The sequence below is a fragment of the Pristiophorus japonicus genome, chromosome 15 (assembly GCF_044704955.1).
Source record: "Pristiophorus japonicus isolate sPriJap1 chromosome 15, sPriJap1.hap1, whole genome shotgun sequence".
Classification (NCBI taxonomy): Eukaryota; Metazoa; Chordata; class Chondrichthyes; family Pristiophoridae; genus Pristiophorus; species Pristiophorus japonicus.
The window spans coordinates 23305815-23322679 of record NC_091991.1 but is presented as its reverse complement, the minus strand read 5'-3'; the positions used below and the strand labels follow the sequence as shown (position 1 = coordinate 23322679).

The window sequence follows — 16865 nt, the reverse complement described above, 5'->3', positions numbered from 1 at the left end:
TCATCATAAGCAGTCCCTCGAACCGAGGATGACTTGCTTCCCCGTCAAAAGGTTCATAGGTGTTTCAATGATGGACCTAAAATTCCAGGTCCAAACTAAATCTTGAAGGATGGAAGATGCCTGTGCTTGGATTTTTTTAACGTGTGGTGACCGTTGTACACCAGCCACCACATGGACTTGACAGAGTTAGGTCTTGGTCCAGAGCTAGGTCTTGGTCCAGTGGCAAGGATTAACCAAGACGATGATGATGATGTTGTTGAAAGCTGCAGTTCCGCGGGCGGCCTGGGGGGAGGGCGGTGGCGCTGTTTCCGGAAGTGATGCAGCGAGGCTTCAAACGGCCGCTCGAGCGCAGAGACGCAGTGAAATGGCTGACGGGGTGGATCATATCGACATCTACGCGGATGTCGGCGAGGAGTTTAACCAGGTAACGGCCGGCCGCTCGCTGAGGGTCAGGATCGGATCGCCTCGGACTTGAGAGGTGTGACCGAACCGAACGAGCGAGCCCCGCGTTCACCCTTTGCCCTCACACGATCGAGGGGGGAGGAGGGTTGGCGAGTGAGGGAGGGAAAAAGTCGGCGTGTTTTGGCGGAGGCCGCAGCGCCGGTGCAGAATCCCGGCCGCCACACTCTCTGTCTCTCTCACACATACATACACAGGCCTGCAGCTAGAGCCCGGCTTCAGAACGACCATTTTATTCTCGAAACGGAGGCCCGGTCTGGCCCACATGGGCCGCCGCCTCCTTCCCTCGGAGAGGCGGGAGCGTAGGCCGCTGGCTCCCCGCTCTAACTCCCCCCTCCCCCGAATAGTGGCTGTTACCTCGGGAGAGGATTTTCCCGCTGCCCTGGCGGTTTAAAAAAAAAATATATATCTAACGATAGAATTCATTTTAATTCACCCGCCAACATTTACTTTGTGTCCGGCGGCCGATCCCGCGCTTCCCCGAGACGCATCTTTTGTGAGAACAAAACACGACAACATGGCGCCCGAGAGCGGGAGGCGGGCGAGTAAACAGCAGCGAGTGGTTGCGTATTCCCCACTCAAAACACATTCCTCCAGCCGCCTCCAACGAATAACTTTTCACTTTTTTGCAACGCTTGTATTTTTAAAAAAGTGGTGGCAAATAGGATGGAAACATTTCAAATTATTGTTGGGGTTGAAAACCAATTGAGAATGAAAAATTAATTGATCTAGCATTGCAAGATTTTTGCTCCTTCGTCTGCAGTCTCCTTCGGTTCGTTATTTTTAAAAATCGAGTAATATGTGGTATAGCAAATTCCAATTTTATGTTTCTCAATCTACAAACTAAGTGATTGGAAATGACTTTCAAATTGTCAAATGATTGCTTTCAAAAGGGTTAATGCTAAGAAGTTAAAGCATTTGGAATATTTCCACGATTGCACTTGCGGATTGAACAAATTGAATATTAAAGTTCATTTCTTCCACCCCCCCCCCCCCCCCCGTGCCTTGGGCTAAGGGACTGCAATTTAGTGAAAGCAATTCATTCATGTTTTGAGAAAAGTATTTCATGGATTATGACATTTTTAGATGTCATGAGGCACCATATTTTTTCCTTGATTGCCACAGGATTTGATTACACTATTCTGTTGTGTTTGTTATTTTAAATTTAAAAATTACATATTTTCAGAAACTGTCAACATGAAAAACTTTTCATAGTTATCTGAATCCTTTATTAAAGTTTTAATATTTTGTTTTGTAAGTTTGAGTCATGGGTGTAGAATGTCACTTCAGGGAAGCATATATTAGTGCCAATTGGGTTATTAAAATTCCAGTGGAGATGTGAGAGGGAAGCTAACTTTGTTTGCTGGATGGAAAAATTGAACAAAAGTACTAATTTCAAAAGTTGTACCATTCACATGATTTGTTTCTGGATCTACAGTTCAATGCTTGTTCATTACACAACAAACTTTGATCTACATTTTCTTTCTAAACAGTAGAAGTTGACAATTTGAAACTACGTGACTGGGACATAACAGTTTTGAATTGGATCGACCAAGTGCTGGAGGCTGTCTGGGTGCAGCAAAGGGTGGATATTTTTGATGTACAATGGTGTGAGAGCAATAAAAAAAGGGTGGGGATAAGGAGAGACTGGTAAGAAAGAGAAAATAAAGAGCAATTTACAATTCTAGAAGGGGAACGGGAAATCATGGTGACTGGCTATCGTGTGAGTGGCAGAAACATGTAAATATATTGTACTTTTGCTTTTTGGTGGTTTACTGGAGAGAAAATTAGGGGAAATATTTCAGACCACGCCAGGTGTTATCTGAAAAGTTTATACTGAAATGCAGATTTCTGCTCCATGTATAACACTGCCAGTTAATGCTTTGTGGTTATTTTCTCCATAATTAGAATCTATTTGCTGACCACCAACAAGCGTAAAGCTCGATTGATCATTTTAGTTCATGGGCATGTTTCACTTTTTAGCATTTTTCTAGACCAAACTTGGTGAAAAGCATAATTATAGAACTGTTTCACTCACTGAACTACACTGGTAAACTTTGCCTCTTGATATGAATCTGACTGCTCTGGTCAGGGGATGTGTTTCTGATGTAAACAATGGTGTATTTGGCCCAATGGTGTTTTTAATGAGCCAAATTAACAGATAAAATAAAATATCACTTTACCTCCTTATTGTGCTTGGAAAATCAACTTGTGGCCACATCTTTGACGAGGTGTGCAAGGCTTTCCATATACACCTCAATGACCTTTGTCCTGTATCCAAAAAAAAGCAACTGTTGCTTCTGGTTGTCTTTAGACAATTCCAAATTGAATGTGGTTTCCAAGTTTAATTTGTTACATTAAGTAACTATATAATTATTTCTAGTTTCTTGGCTCAGATATAAAATATAAATTCTGTTGTGTTGATGTGAGCAAAGTTCCTTGCTACTTTGGGCATGACTACATACTAAATGGTACAATTATAAAGGGGATGCAAGAAGAGAGAGACCTGATGGTGCCTGTGCACAAAATGAAGGTGGCAGGACAGGATAATAAAGCACATGGGCTCTATATAAATAGAGGCGTAAGAGCACAAAAGTCAGGAAGTTATGCTAAACCTATATAAAACAGTAGTTCGGCCTTTGCTGGAGTATTGTGTCTAATTCTAGGCACCACACTTTAGGAAGCATGTGATGGCTTTGGAGAGGGTACAGAAGAGATTTACTAGAATGGTTCCTGGGATTACAGTATCGTGGATAGATTGGAGAAGCTGGGGTTGTTCTCCTTGGAGGAGATTTGATAATCCTGGGTTTAAAATCATGAAGGGTTTTGATAGAGTAAATACAGATAAACCGTTTCCAATGTCGGAAGGGTCGATAACTAGAGGGCACAGATTTAAGCTGATTGGCAAAAGCACCTGTGGCAACATGGGGCAGGGGGGCTTTTTTTTATGCAACAAGTGGTTAGGATTTGGAATGCAATGCCTGATAGGGTGATGGATACAGATTCAGTAGTAGCCTTCAAAAGTTAATTGGATAAATACTTGAAGGGTAAAAAATTGTAGTGATATGGGGAAAGGTTAGGGGAGTGGGACTAACTGGATTGCTCTTCGAAAGAGCCGGCGCAGACTTGATGGGCCATATGGCCTCCTTCTGAGATGTACTATTCTATGATTACTGAGATTGCATGGGGCTATTACAAGCTCTTTGTTTTATATGGAGGAAGAGGGTAAAGTTGGGTCAGCTGTTATCAAAACAGAATAATCGGATGGTATTCAATGCTGTTGCCAGTTTCTTCTGAGAAAGTTGAGCTAGACAGCAAAAGCTGTAGCTAAGTAGCTACAATGAGAGCCAACTTTAAACTTGTATCTATATACGATATCTGGCAAAACTCCTGGTCCCTGCTGTTCTTAATGAGACCTTGAACTACTTTGGAAGTATGATTTCTGGTATTTGGAGAAAACATCATTTCTCGCACAATGGACAGGTGTTTTTTAACATAAAATTTTCTAGATATGAATATTTTCACTTTCCTTGACATCCCTTCTGAATTGCAGAGGGGATTCATCGTACAAGCTGTATGTTCCTGTAGTTTAACAAGTGCAATGCTTTTAAATGGACCTTCTGTCGGACTTCAGCCGGTAACCCTCGCAGCGTATGTGGTCCTCAAGTCCATGCAATCTGACCCTCGAATTCCAGACAACTGAATCATCTTTGCTGGTTTGTCTTGCTTGAGTTTTATGGCCCTGAGCGATTTTAAAAAGAGCTGGAGATTTTTGTAATGTTTCCTCATTGGTAAATAAATCCTAATTCAGAACACCTAAATCTGTTACTGTGTATTTTGAGCCAAGTATGCCAATTGAAGGAACATGAATTTAGTTTGTGTAGGGTGTTGGTACAAGTGGAAATTCACCATTACAGATTTATGCTAGTTTTACACAAAAACAATGCTATGTGTGAATTTCCTCAATTGCTTGCGTCATTTCTAAGATCCGTCCGCCGAAATCCTCTGCCACTTGCTTGAATAAATCTGCCTCCATTCAAAAGGCTGGCTTGCAAATTTCTTAGCTTTCTGCCAAAAGTTTAGATGGAGCATAGCTCGGTCACTGTTAGCGTAACTGCAATTTCTCAAGTTTGAAAGTGAAAAAAATTCTTTCTTGACCAAAGTGCTGTCTGTCTCGGGGCTCCCACAAATATTCAGAGCCCCTCTCCCACACATTCAAAAGGACTAAGCAGCTGGAATGGCTTCCCCCACAGAGCTTATTGCTATTCTGCATAATGAGGGAAAGGAAAGCAGAGCAGTAGAGGTAATAGGCTTGGTGAGTGAGATGCTATGGCAGAAAATAGCAGGCATTGCTATTGGTGACCTTGAATTTGCGCTGCTTTGAATTTGGGTTGTACATTTCGCTCTGAGCAAATTAACTGCAGGAAATTTCAGGGTCTGTTCCCGTTGGCAAGTTCCGTGCAGAAACTGGCGTAAATTTAGATGTTACTTCTGTGTAAATGTGATCCAGGAAATTCTAGAACTATATGTGGCCCCATAATGAGAAATTTTAATATCTTTAGCTTTGACCCTTATGGGCTTTTGCATTTAAATTTCTCTTGGTATCCAATCTGATATTGACTGAGCTACACTTAGGGCAACTTTATTCCTGAGGAACAAGTTGTATTTACGTTTATACAGAGCTTTTATGATCATGAGAATTGTGTTAATTGTGGATAGATCTGACATGGGTATTTTTCTTTTTTTAAATGCCAAACAATGTTCTTGTCTTTAGGAGACGGAGTACAGTGGTCATGATCAGATAGATTTGTATGATGATGTCATATCACCATCTGCTAATAATGGCGACGCACCAGAAGATCGTGATTACATGGACAGCATGCCACAGTCTGTTTCGGATGATGGTGGCAAATCTTCTAATTCGTTGGGTCCAAATATTGTTTATACCTACACTGGGAAAAGAATAGCTTTGTATATTGGGAATCTGACTTGGGTAAGTGTTTAGATTTGTCTTTATCTTTCCAAAGAATTTTAGTTGTTCAGTGGGATCTGAGTTTTCCAATATCTTCTCTCCAAGCAACTGCAAATACAATTAGTTCAAATTATAAAGATGCCAGGTTTATCTCAATAACAGATGGATAAATTATTTTGGGTGGAATAGCGAGAGTTGCATGCTTAGCATAGATACGTACTCATCAGTGACCTAAAAGTTTTTTAAAAAGCCAATCGCATTTAGTGAAAGTCATTTCCCACTATCCCTGGTGGGGACCAATTCCCAGGGTCTCCTGGACGAGGAGGGCCACCACCTTTTTCTGGCGAGTATGAACAACAGTAGCAACTCTTATTTATATAGCACCTTTTAAGATACTGAAATATCCCAAAGCTCATTCATGCCTTTGTTACCTCTAGACTTGACTACTCCAATACACTCCTGGCTGGTCTCCCACATTCTACACTATGTAAACTTGAGGTCATCCAAAACTCAGCAGCCCGTGTCCAAACTCGCACCAAGTCACGATCACCCAACGCACCTGTGCTTTCTGACCTACATTGGCTCCCGGTTAAACAATGCCTCGATTTCAAAATTCTCATCCTTGTTTTACAAATCACTCCATGGCCTTGCCCCTTCCTTCCTCTAATCTTTTTCAGCCTTACCTCCCCATAAGATGTGTGCGCCCCTCAAATTTTACCCTCTTGAACATCCCTTATTATAACTGCTCAACCATCGGTGGTCATGGCTCCAGCTGCTAGATAGATTTTTAACCAATAAGGGAATTAAGGGTTATGGGGAGCGAGGGGGTGTAAGTGGAGCTGAGTCCACGGCCAGATCAGCCATGATCTTGTTGAATGGCGGAGCAGGCTCGAGGGGCTAGATGGCCTACTGTTCCTAATTCTTATGTTCTTATGATGGGCCCTAAGCTCTGGAACTCCCTCCAAAAACCTCTCTCTCTCTCTCTCTCTCTTTCCTCATTTTTAAGACCTACCTCTTTAACCAAGCTTTTGGTCATCTGCCTTAATTTCTTCTTTTGTGGCTCGGTATCAAATTTATCTGTTGTCTTGTAACACTGCTGTTGAAGCGCCTTGGGATATTTTACTACGTTAAAGGCACTATATAAATAAGTTATTATTATAAGGTGCTTCACATAAGCATTGAGATGAAAAATTTGACATCGAGCCGCATAAGTAGAAATTAGCACAGGTGACAAAGCTTGGTCAAAGAGGTATGTTTTAAGCCGCGTCTTGAAGGCGGAGAGGTTTAGGCAGGGAGTTGTATCCTAGGCAACGGAAGGCACAGTCTCCAACGATTGAGCGATTTTTATAATCTGGAATGCTCAAGAGGGCCGAATTAGAGGCGTGCAGGCATCGTGGGGGGCGGCAGGGCTGGGCTGGATGAGATTGCAGAGATGGCGAGGCCATGGAGGGATTTGAAAATAAGGATGAGGATTTTGAAATCGAGGCGTTGCTTAACCGGAAGCCAATGTAGGTCAGCCAGCGCGTGGGTGGGAGGGACTTGGTGCGAGGTAGGACACGGGCAGCTGAGTTTGCGATCACATCTAGTTTACATAGTGTAGAATGTGAGAGGTCAGCGTTGGAGTCGAGGCTACAGGTAACAAAGGCATGGACGAGGGCTTCAGCAGCGGATGAGCTGAGGCAAGTGTGGAGCCGGGCGGTGTTATGGAGGTGGAAATAGGCTGTCTTAGTTATGCTGCGGATATGTGGTTGAAAGCTGATTTTAGAATCAAATATGACACCAAGGTTGTAAACCGTCTAGTTGAGCCTCGGACAGGAATTGGGGAGAGGGATGGGAACTGAGTTTGTGGCAGGGACTGCAAAGAACATTTCTGCTCATCCAGAACTGGATGTTGGACAAACAGTCTGTCAATTTAGAGACAGTATAAGGGTCGAGAGGTAGAGCTGGGTGTCATTAGTGTTCATGTGGAGCTTGACACTTTGTTTATGGATGATGTCACCAAGGGGCAACATGTAAATGAGAAATAGGAGGGGGTCCAAGGGACACCAGAGGTAATGATGCAGGGGCAGGAAAAGAAGCCGTTGCAGTTGATTCTCTGGCTCCGATTAGATAGATAAGAATGGGACCAGGCAAGTACATTCCCACCCAGCTGGACGATGGTGGAGAGGCATTGAAGGTTAGAATGGTCAACCGTGTCAAAGGCTGCAGACAAGTCAAGAAGGATGAGGAGGGAAGTTGACCTTTGTCAATATTTAATGGTTGACATGATTAAGAAATGGGGTCTGCAAGGATTAGTTATCAATAATAACACAAGTGGGTTTCAGCTTCATTATTCGAGTTTCGGAGATTAATATTAGAAACCTGTGACGCGTGCTGCCCAGGGTTCTCAAAAGATTGTTTGAAAGCAAAATTTAATGAACTTGTAGAACTGCAATTCAATCCCACCACATTGAATGATTTTTGAGTGTATTCTGAAAATCCTGGTACCGCTTCACACTTGACAATGCAAATATACACTCCACTCCTCCATGTTTAGTTGTTAAGCATCTCCAGAAATTAACTTTTTAAAATCTGCTGAGCACAGTTGGGATGTGTGTGTTTTAAAGCCTGTTGCTTCTTTGAAGTGTCCTCAACATTCAATTTTTTTTCACTTTGTCTTGCAGTGGACCACAGATGAGGATTTGACTGATGCTCTTCATTCAATGGGCATTACTGATGTTTTAGAGATAAAGTTTTTTGAGAACCGGGCTAATGGACAGTCAAAAGGGTGAGACCATGTGATGGATTGATGTTGTTTAGGTATTGTGTTAGCAGCTGCTTTATAGAGGAACTTCTATCTGAATATTAAATTGGTAATTTATTTGAGTTCAAAGAATTAGTTGTGCAGTAAACTGGCATTTTAATACATTGTTATGCATGAAACTTGAACTTTATAGTACAGGGGGTGTTCATCAGAAATGTGTGGTAATGGCAAGTGGTATAAGCTTCAAAAGTTTTGAGCAGCTTTTGTGGAAGAAAATTGCTTCTATTAATAACCAATCATGTTGAAGGTTAACTATTTCCATAAATTTATATAAAAGTAGTACTCTATAAGACAAGTTAAGTTTTGCCACGTTTAAGTGCTATAAAGCATGATTAATGTCATTAATAGGTCAACAAAGGTGTGACTGTTAAGTGTGGTTATCTTTTTTTTAAACCAGGTTTGCACTCATTTGTGTGGGATCTGAAAGTTCGTCCAAAAAACTGATGGATATGCTTCCTAAACGAGACATGCATGGGCAGAATCCTATCGTCACACCATGCAATAAGCAGTCACTCAGTCAGTTTGAAATGCAGTCTAGAAAATGTAAGCGCATAGAAATACATGTATTGGAAAATGTAATTATTATTTGGCACACTGATGGTCTGTTCGTATGAGAAGTTATATAAGTTTGTTAATTTATTGTACGATTAGTTATAATTATGTTGTCACTAATGCTAATTGATGCAACATTTTCAATTTAGCTCCGTTGGTAACACTCTTGAGTTACTAGGCTTTGATTTCAAGGCCCACTCCAGGATTTGAGCACTTAATCTAATCCTTCTAAGCAATTGCTGCATTATTAGAGGTGCAATCTCTTAGATGTGTTAAATTGAGACCCTCTGCCTATTCAGGTGAACATAAAAGAACCCACGTTATTATGTTAGGAACAGGGAGTTTGCCTGGTATTGGCCAAGTTTTCTTTCAACCAACTAAAACATAACTGGTCATTTCTTTTGTTTGCTGTTTGTGCCAACTTACTATTGTGCAAACTAGCTGCTATATTTTGCCTGGATAACAGCAGTGACTACCTGAAGTGTTTGGGGCATGCACTGCTATATAAATGCAACTCTTTTTTTTTTTGTCTAGTTATATAGGCCCCAAGTTTCCACACGATAAAAAACGGGCGCCCCTCCGAGCTGGGCGCCCGTTTATCGCGCCGAAAACGGCACTGGAAAAAAAACGCGCGATTCTGGAGTGCCCTGCAGCTCCATGTCTGCTTGGCACGGCGCCCAGGGGGGCGGAGCCTACCACTCGCGCCGATTTTGTAAGTGGGAGGGGGCGGTTACCATTTAAATGAGTTTTTTTCCTGCCGGCAACCCTGTGCGTTGGAGCGTTCGCGCACGCGCAGTGTGAAGGAAACATTGGCACTAGGCCATTTTTGTAGTTCTTTGTAGCTGTTTAATTTTTGAACATTTTTTAATAAAAGCACATTGCCCTTCCATGATCAGCACTGAGGCTTCTTGCAGCAGAGAGAAGCCTCAGAAGTTGGGGCAGCTGTTTCCCGACGGCCTCCCCCCCCCCCCCCCCCTCCCTGCCGTCGGGAATGGCTGCTCAACTTGAGACTTCCTGCAGCTTTCTCACTGTCTCCTCTCCCGCCTTCCTCTCTCTCTCTCTCTCTCTCTCTCTCTCTCTCTCTCTCTCTCTCTCTCTCTCTCTCTCTTTTTCTCCCCTCTCCCCCCCCCCCCCCCTCCCAGCTGCGTTCGGTCGGTCCCGCCTGCCGTCTGGAACGGCTTCCTTCCCCCCCCCCCCGCCATCGAACGAACGGCTGCCTCAACTTGTGAGGCTTCCTGCAGCATTCTCCCTGGCTGAAGCACTTTCACACAGGTAGGAAGGTGGTTTATTTAATCTTTTCTTATAAATGTTTATTCGGGTTGGATTTATTTGTATAAGGATTTATTATTTATTATAGAATTTAATGACTTCTCTTTCCCCCCCTCCCCACCTCGTTCTGGACGCCTAATTTGTAACCTGCGCCTGATTTTTTTAATGTGTAGACAAGGGTTTTTCAGTTCTACAAAAATCTTCACTTGCTCCATTCTAAGTTACTTTGGAGTACGTTTTCACTGTGGAAACTTTGAAATCAGGCGTCAGTGGCCGGACACGCCCCCTTTTGAAGAAAAAATTCTGTTCCAAAGTGAAACTGTTCTAACTGACTAGAACTGCAGAAGAAAAATGTGGAGAATTGCGATTTCTAAGATAGTCCGTTCTCCACCAGTTGCTCCTAAAAAATCAGGCGCAAATCATGTGGAAACTTGGGCCCATAAAACTGGATGTTCCATTAAGTGCAAGACAGAAATGTTTTAATGTAGGGCATGCACTTAAAGATAAGTGCACTTAAACATATGTATTATTTGTTTTGTATTATGTTAGGTGATTGTATGTGGGTATTGACACCATCTGCCTATGGAATGCTCCCTACATTGTCTGCAACTTTGCAGAGTCTAAATGTAGGGTTGCCCATCAGTTCCAAGGCTTTGGGCCTGATCTTAATGCATATTGGACAAGTATCTACTTTTTGGTACTTGTTTACTACATACAATTGTCTCTTAAAATCTGGGTTTAAACTGAAGTGATTGGTATTTATTCTTGCAGCTACTCAGTCTGGCCAAATGTCAGGGGAAGGCAAAGCTGGGCCTCCTGGAGCCAACAGTCGCTTGGCATTTTCCCAAGGTGGAAGGGGACGGGGTCGTTTCCCACCATCTGGCCCTGGCGGGGACAGATTCCCAGGGCCTTCTGGACCAGGAGGGCCTCCACCTTTTCCTGGTGAGTATCTGTGATTATCAATATTTAATGAACAACACTGGGGAAGGCAGTAACAAATTGCCACACATTTAATGTCCAAATCTTTTTGGATTTTGAATGACCATAGGATGTTACATAGAATTACATAGATTTTGCAGTACATAAGCGAGCAATTCGGCCCAACTGTGATCTATGGTGGGTGTTCATATTCCACGTGAGCCTACGCCTGCTCTAATTACCCTTTTTTTTTACCCTTAGCCATCTTCCCTTGCTCGTGTATGCATCAAGTCTCTCATTAATTGTGTCTGCTATCTGCTTCATCCACTCCCGTATGGCAGCGAGTTCAACATTGATTATTTTCTGTAATTCTTCGCTCTCTGGATGAAATAGTAATTGAGGCTTAAAAGCATCACTCAGACTTTCATTTGATCAGTTGAAACCAAGGTGAAAGTCACAGGAAGATTTCCTTCTCTTTCTTTCTTCCTCCTTCTCTCTTTCTTCCTTCCTCCTTCTCTCTTTCTTCCTTCCTCCTCCTCTCTTTCTCTCTCCTTTCTTTCTTTCTTTCTCTCTCTTTTTCTTTCTCTCTCTCTCTCTCTCTCTCTCTCTCTCTCTCTCTCTCTCTCTCTCTCTCTCTCCCTTTCCTTTCCTTTCTTTCTTTCTTTCTCTCTCCTTTCTTTCTTTCTCTCTCTTTCTTTCCTTCCTCCTTTTCCGGCAGATTATAGTCAAGTTCAGATATCTTCCACTGATTTTCAAAAATTGAATTTTTTTCGTCTTCTTTGCTGCCGAAATAAATTTTAAGAACATGGTTTTAGTAATGAGTTAACGTATGTTGAAGTGCTGTGTTTTTAAAAAAAAAAATTGATATTTCAACTGCATCAAGAATTTAAAGAAAATTGTAGGAAATTGCAATTGGAATATGGCTTGTTAAAAATGTTCATTGTTAAAAGTTGCATTTTAGTATTCTAAATATAACAATGCCATGTAATCTTTTGTACAGATGATTCTTATAAATTGCATTTCTTTGAATGTGACAGCATCTTTTTATTTTTGTCAGGGCAAGGTCCACCACGACTACCTCCTGGTCCTCCTGGTCCTCCAGGCCTCCCGGGTCCGCCTCCACCTGGGCAAGGTCTTCCTCCTCCATTAGGTGGGCCACCAAATCGTAGTGATCGTCCTCCACCCCCAGTTGTGTTTCCAGGACAACCATTTGGGCAACCTCCCATGGGACCACTCCCTCCTGGTCCTCCACCTCCTGTTCCAGGCTATGGTCCTCCGCCTGGCCCCCCTCCTCCCCAGCAAGGACCACCCCCACCACCTGGTCCTTTCCCACCACGTCCTCCAGGTCCGCTTGGCCCTCCTATTAATCTTGCTCCACCTCCACATCTTCCTGGACCCCCTCCTGGTGCACCACCTCCAGCCCCTCATGTAAATCCTGCTTTCTTCCCACCACCGGCCAATAATGTAATTCCTTCATCTGACAGTCGTGGACCTCCTCCATCGGATCCATATGGACGTCCCCCACCATATGACCGAGGAGACTATGGACCTGCCGGCAGGTAAATTTTATGTATATTTTAATTTTATTAAATGCCTTTTGAGAGGAAGAAAAATTATTTGCAAATCATGCAAGCGTTAAATATTTTCGAGTTAAGTTTAACTGGGATTAGCTGGGGTGGGCAATTGGATATTAAATGAAATACTGACCTTCCATCTCTAGGATTTGGGTTCAAATACAGCAGTGGTGGGTGACACTTGAAATTAGTTTGTGCTTTCAACTCTATTCTTGGCCTAAATGCACGATACAAAACTGCCTATATTAGAAATCATCAAGGATGCATTTATATTGCAGCTATTGGTCTGAGATTGATGGATGCAGTTTAGGTTTCAGCCAGGCAGAACCCGGTTTATATTGTATACTCTTGCCTGGCTGGAATTTCATCATGTATGTTTTAGAGGAAACTGCATTTGTGGATGCATGAAGGGACAGCTTTTTCCAGCATTTAGAAATTTAAATGTTTTAAAGGAGCAGAGGGGAGAATCTGTCTGAACATGTAAATTACGGTTCGTTTGATTTTTTTTTTGTCTTTTAATAAAAGTACCCAGTTGGTAGAACTAAGAGACCAACTTTGACACTGTACTGGATTTTGCTCTGGAGTTAGTTTAAGTCCTGACTCTGGATTTCCAAGGAAAGCAAGACAGAAATTGCTTTGCACTGGAGTTAACTGTGCAACTGTGCCCCAAGAGGCAGTAAGGATAACTTGTGTCGGAAGTAGTATTGTCACAAGTGGAGTTGATTATCTTCAGAAGTTGGGTTCAGGCACAGTATTAGAAACTTAGCCTTCATCTGACTTTTGCAATGTCAGCATTAATCATTCTGAAGTGGGGAAGCAAAATCCCATCATCGGCATTCGTTTAGATGAATAAAGAAATCGACCAGAAATGTTTTTTATAAAGCAGGAGAAAAATTTATAACATATGTCTTGTGTATTAGTTAGAATGTCAAGAAAAGACCAGAATTTTGTTCCTGTGGTTATCAGGAAATACATTTATACTAAGTTTGCTGTTTCTTTTCTTGACAGAGACATGGATTCTTCAAGGACTCCGCTGAGTGAAGCAGAATTTGAGGAAATCATGAATCGTAATAGAGCCATTTCTAGCAGTGCAATTTCGAGGGCCGTGTCTGACGCTAGTGCTGGTAAACTGAAGCAGCTTGCTTCTTCTCTTCCCTCATCACCCGCACATTATTTCTTCACTGAAAACAGCAACTCATGCAGGAGTGTGGTTGTACTGGTTCTGGTAACCATCTAGTACCTCATTTGGTTGTATGCTCTTGTGAACTTAAACAGTGAATGTCGGCAGCCTGTTTAATTGGGACACATTGCAATAGATCTCGAAGGTAGGGCAGATTATAAATGGAAATTGACCCTTCATTTGACTTTGGAATGATTAATGCTGACACATCATGTGTGTTCTAGCATTTGTTTCTGGATAGCATTCAGCAGTGGAAACCAAAGCTTATAACACCCAGTCTCCAGCCCCAAGGTGCAGATGCCAGTTGTAGTATCCCAACTTCTGTGCTGGCTAAGATCAGCTAATGTAACACAGTCTGGAGACCAAACTAGGACACTTTTGGTCTGTATAACTTAATACAACACACGGCCATGCATTTATTGATTGGTCCATTAGCAGACCCAGAAATGGGTCTAATTTTGAAGCCAAAGAGAATGTCAGGTGGTAAGATAAAGATACAAATTGCAGGACTGTGATTGAAAAAGATATGATGGCTATAGTAAAGGATGTATTTTGGCTGTGAATGCAAGCATTCGTTGACTGTTCACATTTATTAATGCAGATATCTGAACAATTATAATACTTATTGCCAAATCTTTTCGTTTGGATTGCAGGTGATTATGGGAGTGCTATTGAAACCCTGGTTACCGCTATTTCTTTGATCAAGCAGTCGAAAGTATCTGCTGATGACCGTTGCAAAGTTCTTATAAGTTCTCTACAGGATTGTCTTCATGGAATAGAATCAAAGTCATATGGTTCTGGGTCAAGGTACGATGATGATTTTCATCCTTAATCAAAAGTCAGTGATATTGCTGGGGTTAATAAATACAGCAGTTGTTACATTTAATCAATTGTCAAAATTGCATTGATATTTTCTGGTAACTAACTTGCAAGATGTTTTGAATTGTAAAGCTCGTTTTATACTAGGTGGAAGGGCTTGTCATAGCAAAATTCCGCTTAGAAGAGGATCTTTACTACAAGAATATTGTAGGCAGAAAGCAATCACATTTTTTTCTAAGGTTATCAACTGAGGACTATCCAACCTTATGGCTGGGAATGGGCCGCTTGGTGTGATTTTTTTTGCAGCATCAAACACAAATTGAATAAACTTGGAGAATTTGGTGTTCAGTGATGCTTATGTGTATCGGAGCTTTCGAGTGTTTTATTCTGTATTTCCATAGTTGATTTCAGTGAGAGCAATTACCTCAACTGTCCTAGATTTCACATCTGTGTCCCATGGGCTCAGCAACAATTTTCCTGTAAGCGAAAAGATCAGGTTAAACAAGAATATTTTTTTGCTCCATTTAGGGATTATGGTCAAACTTGTTAAAATAGATTGGTAGTATCATTGCAGGTAGGTCTGTTTCATTTGGTTTTGTCCATTGTTTGTGCCTGTTCCATTTGGTGCAGGGACATTAGAACTTGTCGAAATCAGGAAGGGCATGTTTTGTTCTGCCCTTGGTTTTCCTCCCCCACAATATTTACTTGCAATTGATTTCCTTGGAGTTCATGTTTAGTATTAATGTTACCCAGTCCCCAGCCCTACCCACTGGTGAGGGTAGGACAAGAGATAAACTCGTGAAAATTAACATTTGTCCACTGAGGTGCAATTTGTTAGCTCCGCTTTTGAAGATTAAACTGGGGAGAGCGCAAAAGGAAATCAGTGGTTAAATTTCACTGTTAGAATCCTGGCTACGGTCATGACTGGAGCAAAAGTAACGAGTACAGTATTGGGTTACCTCACAGCTGAGGCTTCAGTTCTAAGCATATCCATGCAACAACAACAAAATGCTGTCGTGGGCCAGGCATGTCACTGAGTTGTTTCACAGAATTTCATTCCAACTGGTCTAATAAAGATGGGAAAGGTTGCCTCAGTTAACTGTAGTGTTACTTGTTCATGTGGTCACCATCCACCAATTTGATTATGCAATGCCGCTCAAACACACAATCAGTCTTGCTTCCCCCAAGATAACGATACTTTGACCATTAAGAAAATAATTTTGGATTTTCAAACGGCCTTCGATAAGGCCTTCATTGTGGACTCTTAACTAAGGCCAGGACATGTTGAGTCAGGGGACAAGAAGCAGAATGGTTAGCAGGCTGGCTAGAGAACGGTAGGGCTAAACGATAGTTATTCAGACTGGCAAAAGGTGGGAAGTGGTCCGCAGTAATTGGGACTGTTGCTGTTCACAATTTACATAAACAATTTGGAATCTGGAACCGAAGTACCATTTCATAATTTGCGGACGACACCAAATTGGGTGCAGTTAAGAAGGGGACTGTAACAAAATACAGGAAGATATTAATAAACTTGCAGAATGGGTGTGTAATTGGGAAATTTACTTCAATATAGATAAGTATGAAGTGGTACATTTTGGTAGGAAGAATATTCCTTTAGAAAATAGGAAAAGCAGAGGGATCTGGGGGTACAGATACACATTATCATAAAGTAGTGATACAGGTTATTGTAAAACCATTTTTTTTTTTAAAGCATTTCTAGAGGGATAGAATTGAAAGGCACAAGTTATGTTACACTTGTATAGAACCTTGGTTAGACCACACTTGGGAATACTGTGAACAGTTCTGGTCTCCATATTATAAAAAGGATAGAGGCCCTGGAGCAGGTGAAGTAAGATTTACTGTAATGATGCCAGGTATAACTTCTCAGTTCTATCAGGAAGGATTGAACAGGCTGGGCTCTTTGCTCTAGAAAAGAGAAGACCTGATGGAAGCCTTCAAGATTATGATAGGGCAGATGTAGAGATGTTAACAATTGCAGGGCAGGCAGAACATGGGGCCCTAAATAAAAGACGCTCACTAATAAATCCAATAGGAAATTCAGGAGAAATTTATTTACCCAGAGAGTAGTTAGAATGTGGAACTTGCTACCACAAGGAGTAGTTGAGGCGACTAGCATAGACGTATTTAAGAGGAGCTTGAGGGAGAAAGGAATAGATGAATATGTTGATGAGGTTTGATGAGGTGTGGGAGAAGGCTTGTGTGGAGCATGAATGGTCAGCCTGGCCTGTTTCTCTGCTGTTAAATCCAATAAATCGTGGTGTCTTATCTAATGTTCTGAATTTTAGAAAATCCTAATTT

General features: G+C 41.9%; 1 protein-coding gene across 2 annotated transcripts in view; it reads left to right on the top strand.

Annotated features, from left to right (window-relative positions):
* Nucleotides 1–316: 316 nt before the first annotated feature.
* cpsf6 (cleavage and polyadenylation specific factor 6) overlaps nt 317–16865 on the top strand; it is a 32396-nt gene continuing 15847 nt past the window's right edge. For both annotated transcript variants that reach the window (XM_070900225.1, XM_070900226.1), the window contains exons 1-8: nt 317–424; nt 5234–5452; nt 8095–8198; nt 8632–8777; nt 10827–10997; nt 12031–12532; nt 13556–13671; nt 14381–14534. In XM_070900225.1, coding sequence (XP_070756326.1) covers nt 365–424; nt 5234–5452; nt 8095–8198; nt 8632–8777; nt 10827–10997; nt 12031–12532; nt 13556–13671; nt 14381–14534 — 1472 coding nt within the window. In that variant the 5' untranslated portion in view covers nt 317–364. The remainder of the gene's footprint in view (nt 425–5233; nt 5453–8094; nt 8199–8631; nt 8778–10826; nt 10998–12030; nt 12533–13555; nt 13672–14380; nt 14535–16865) is intronic.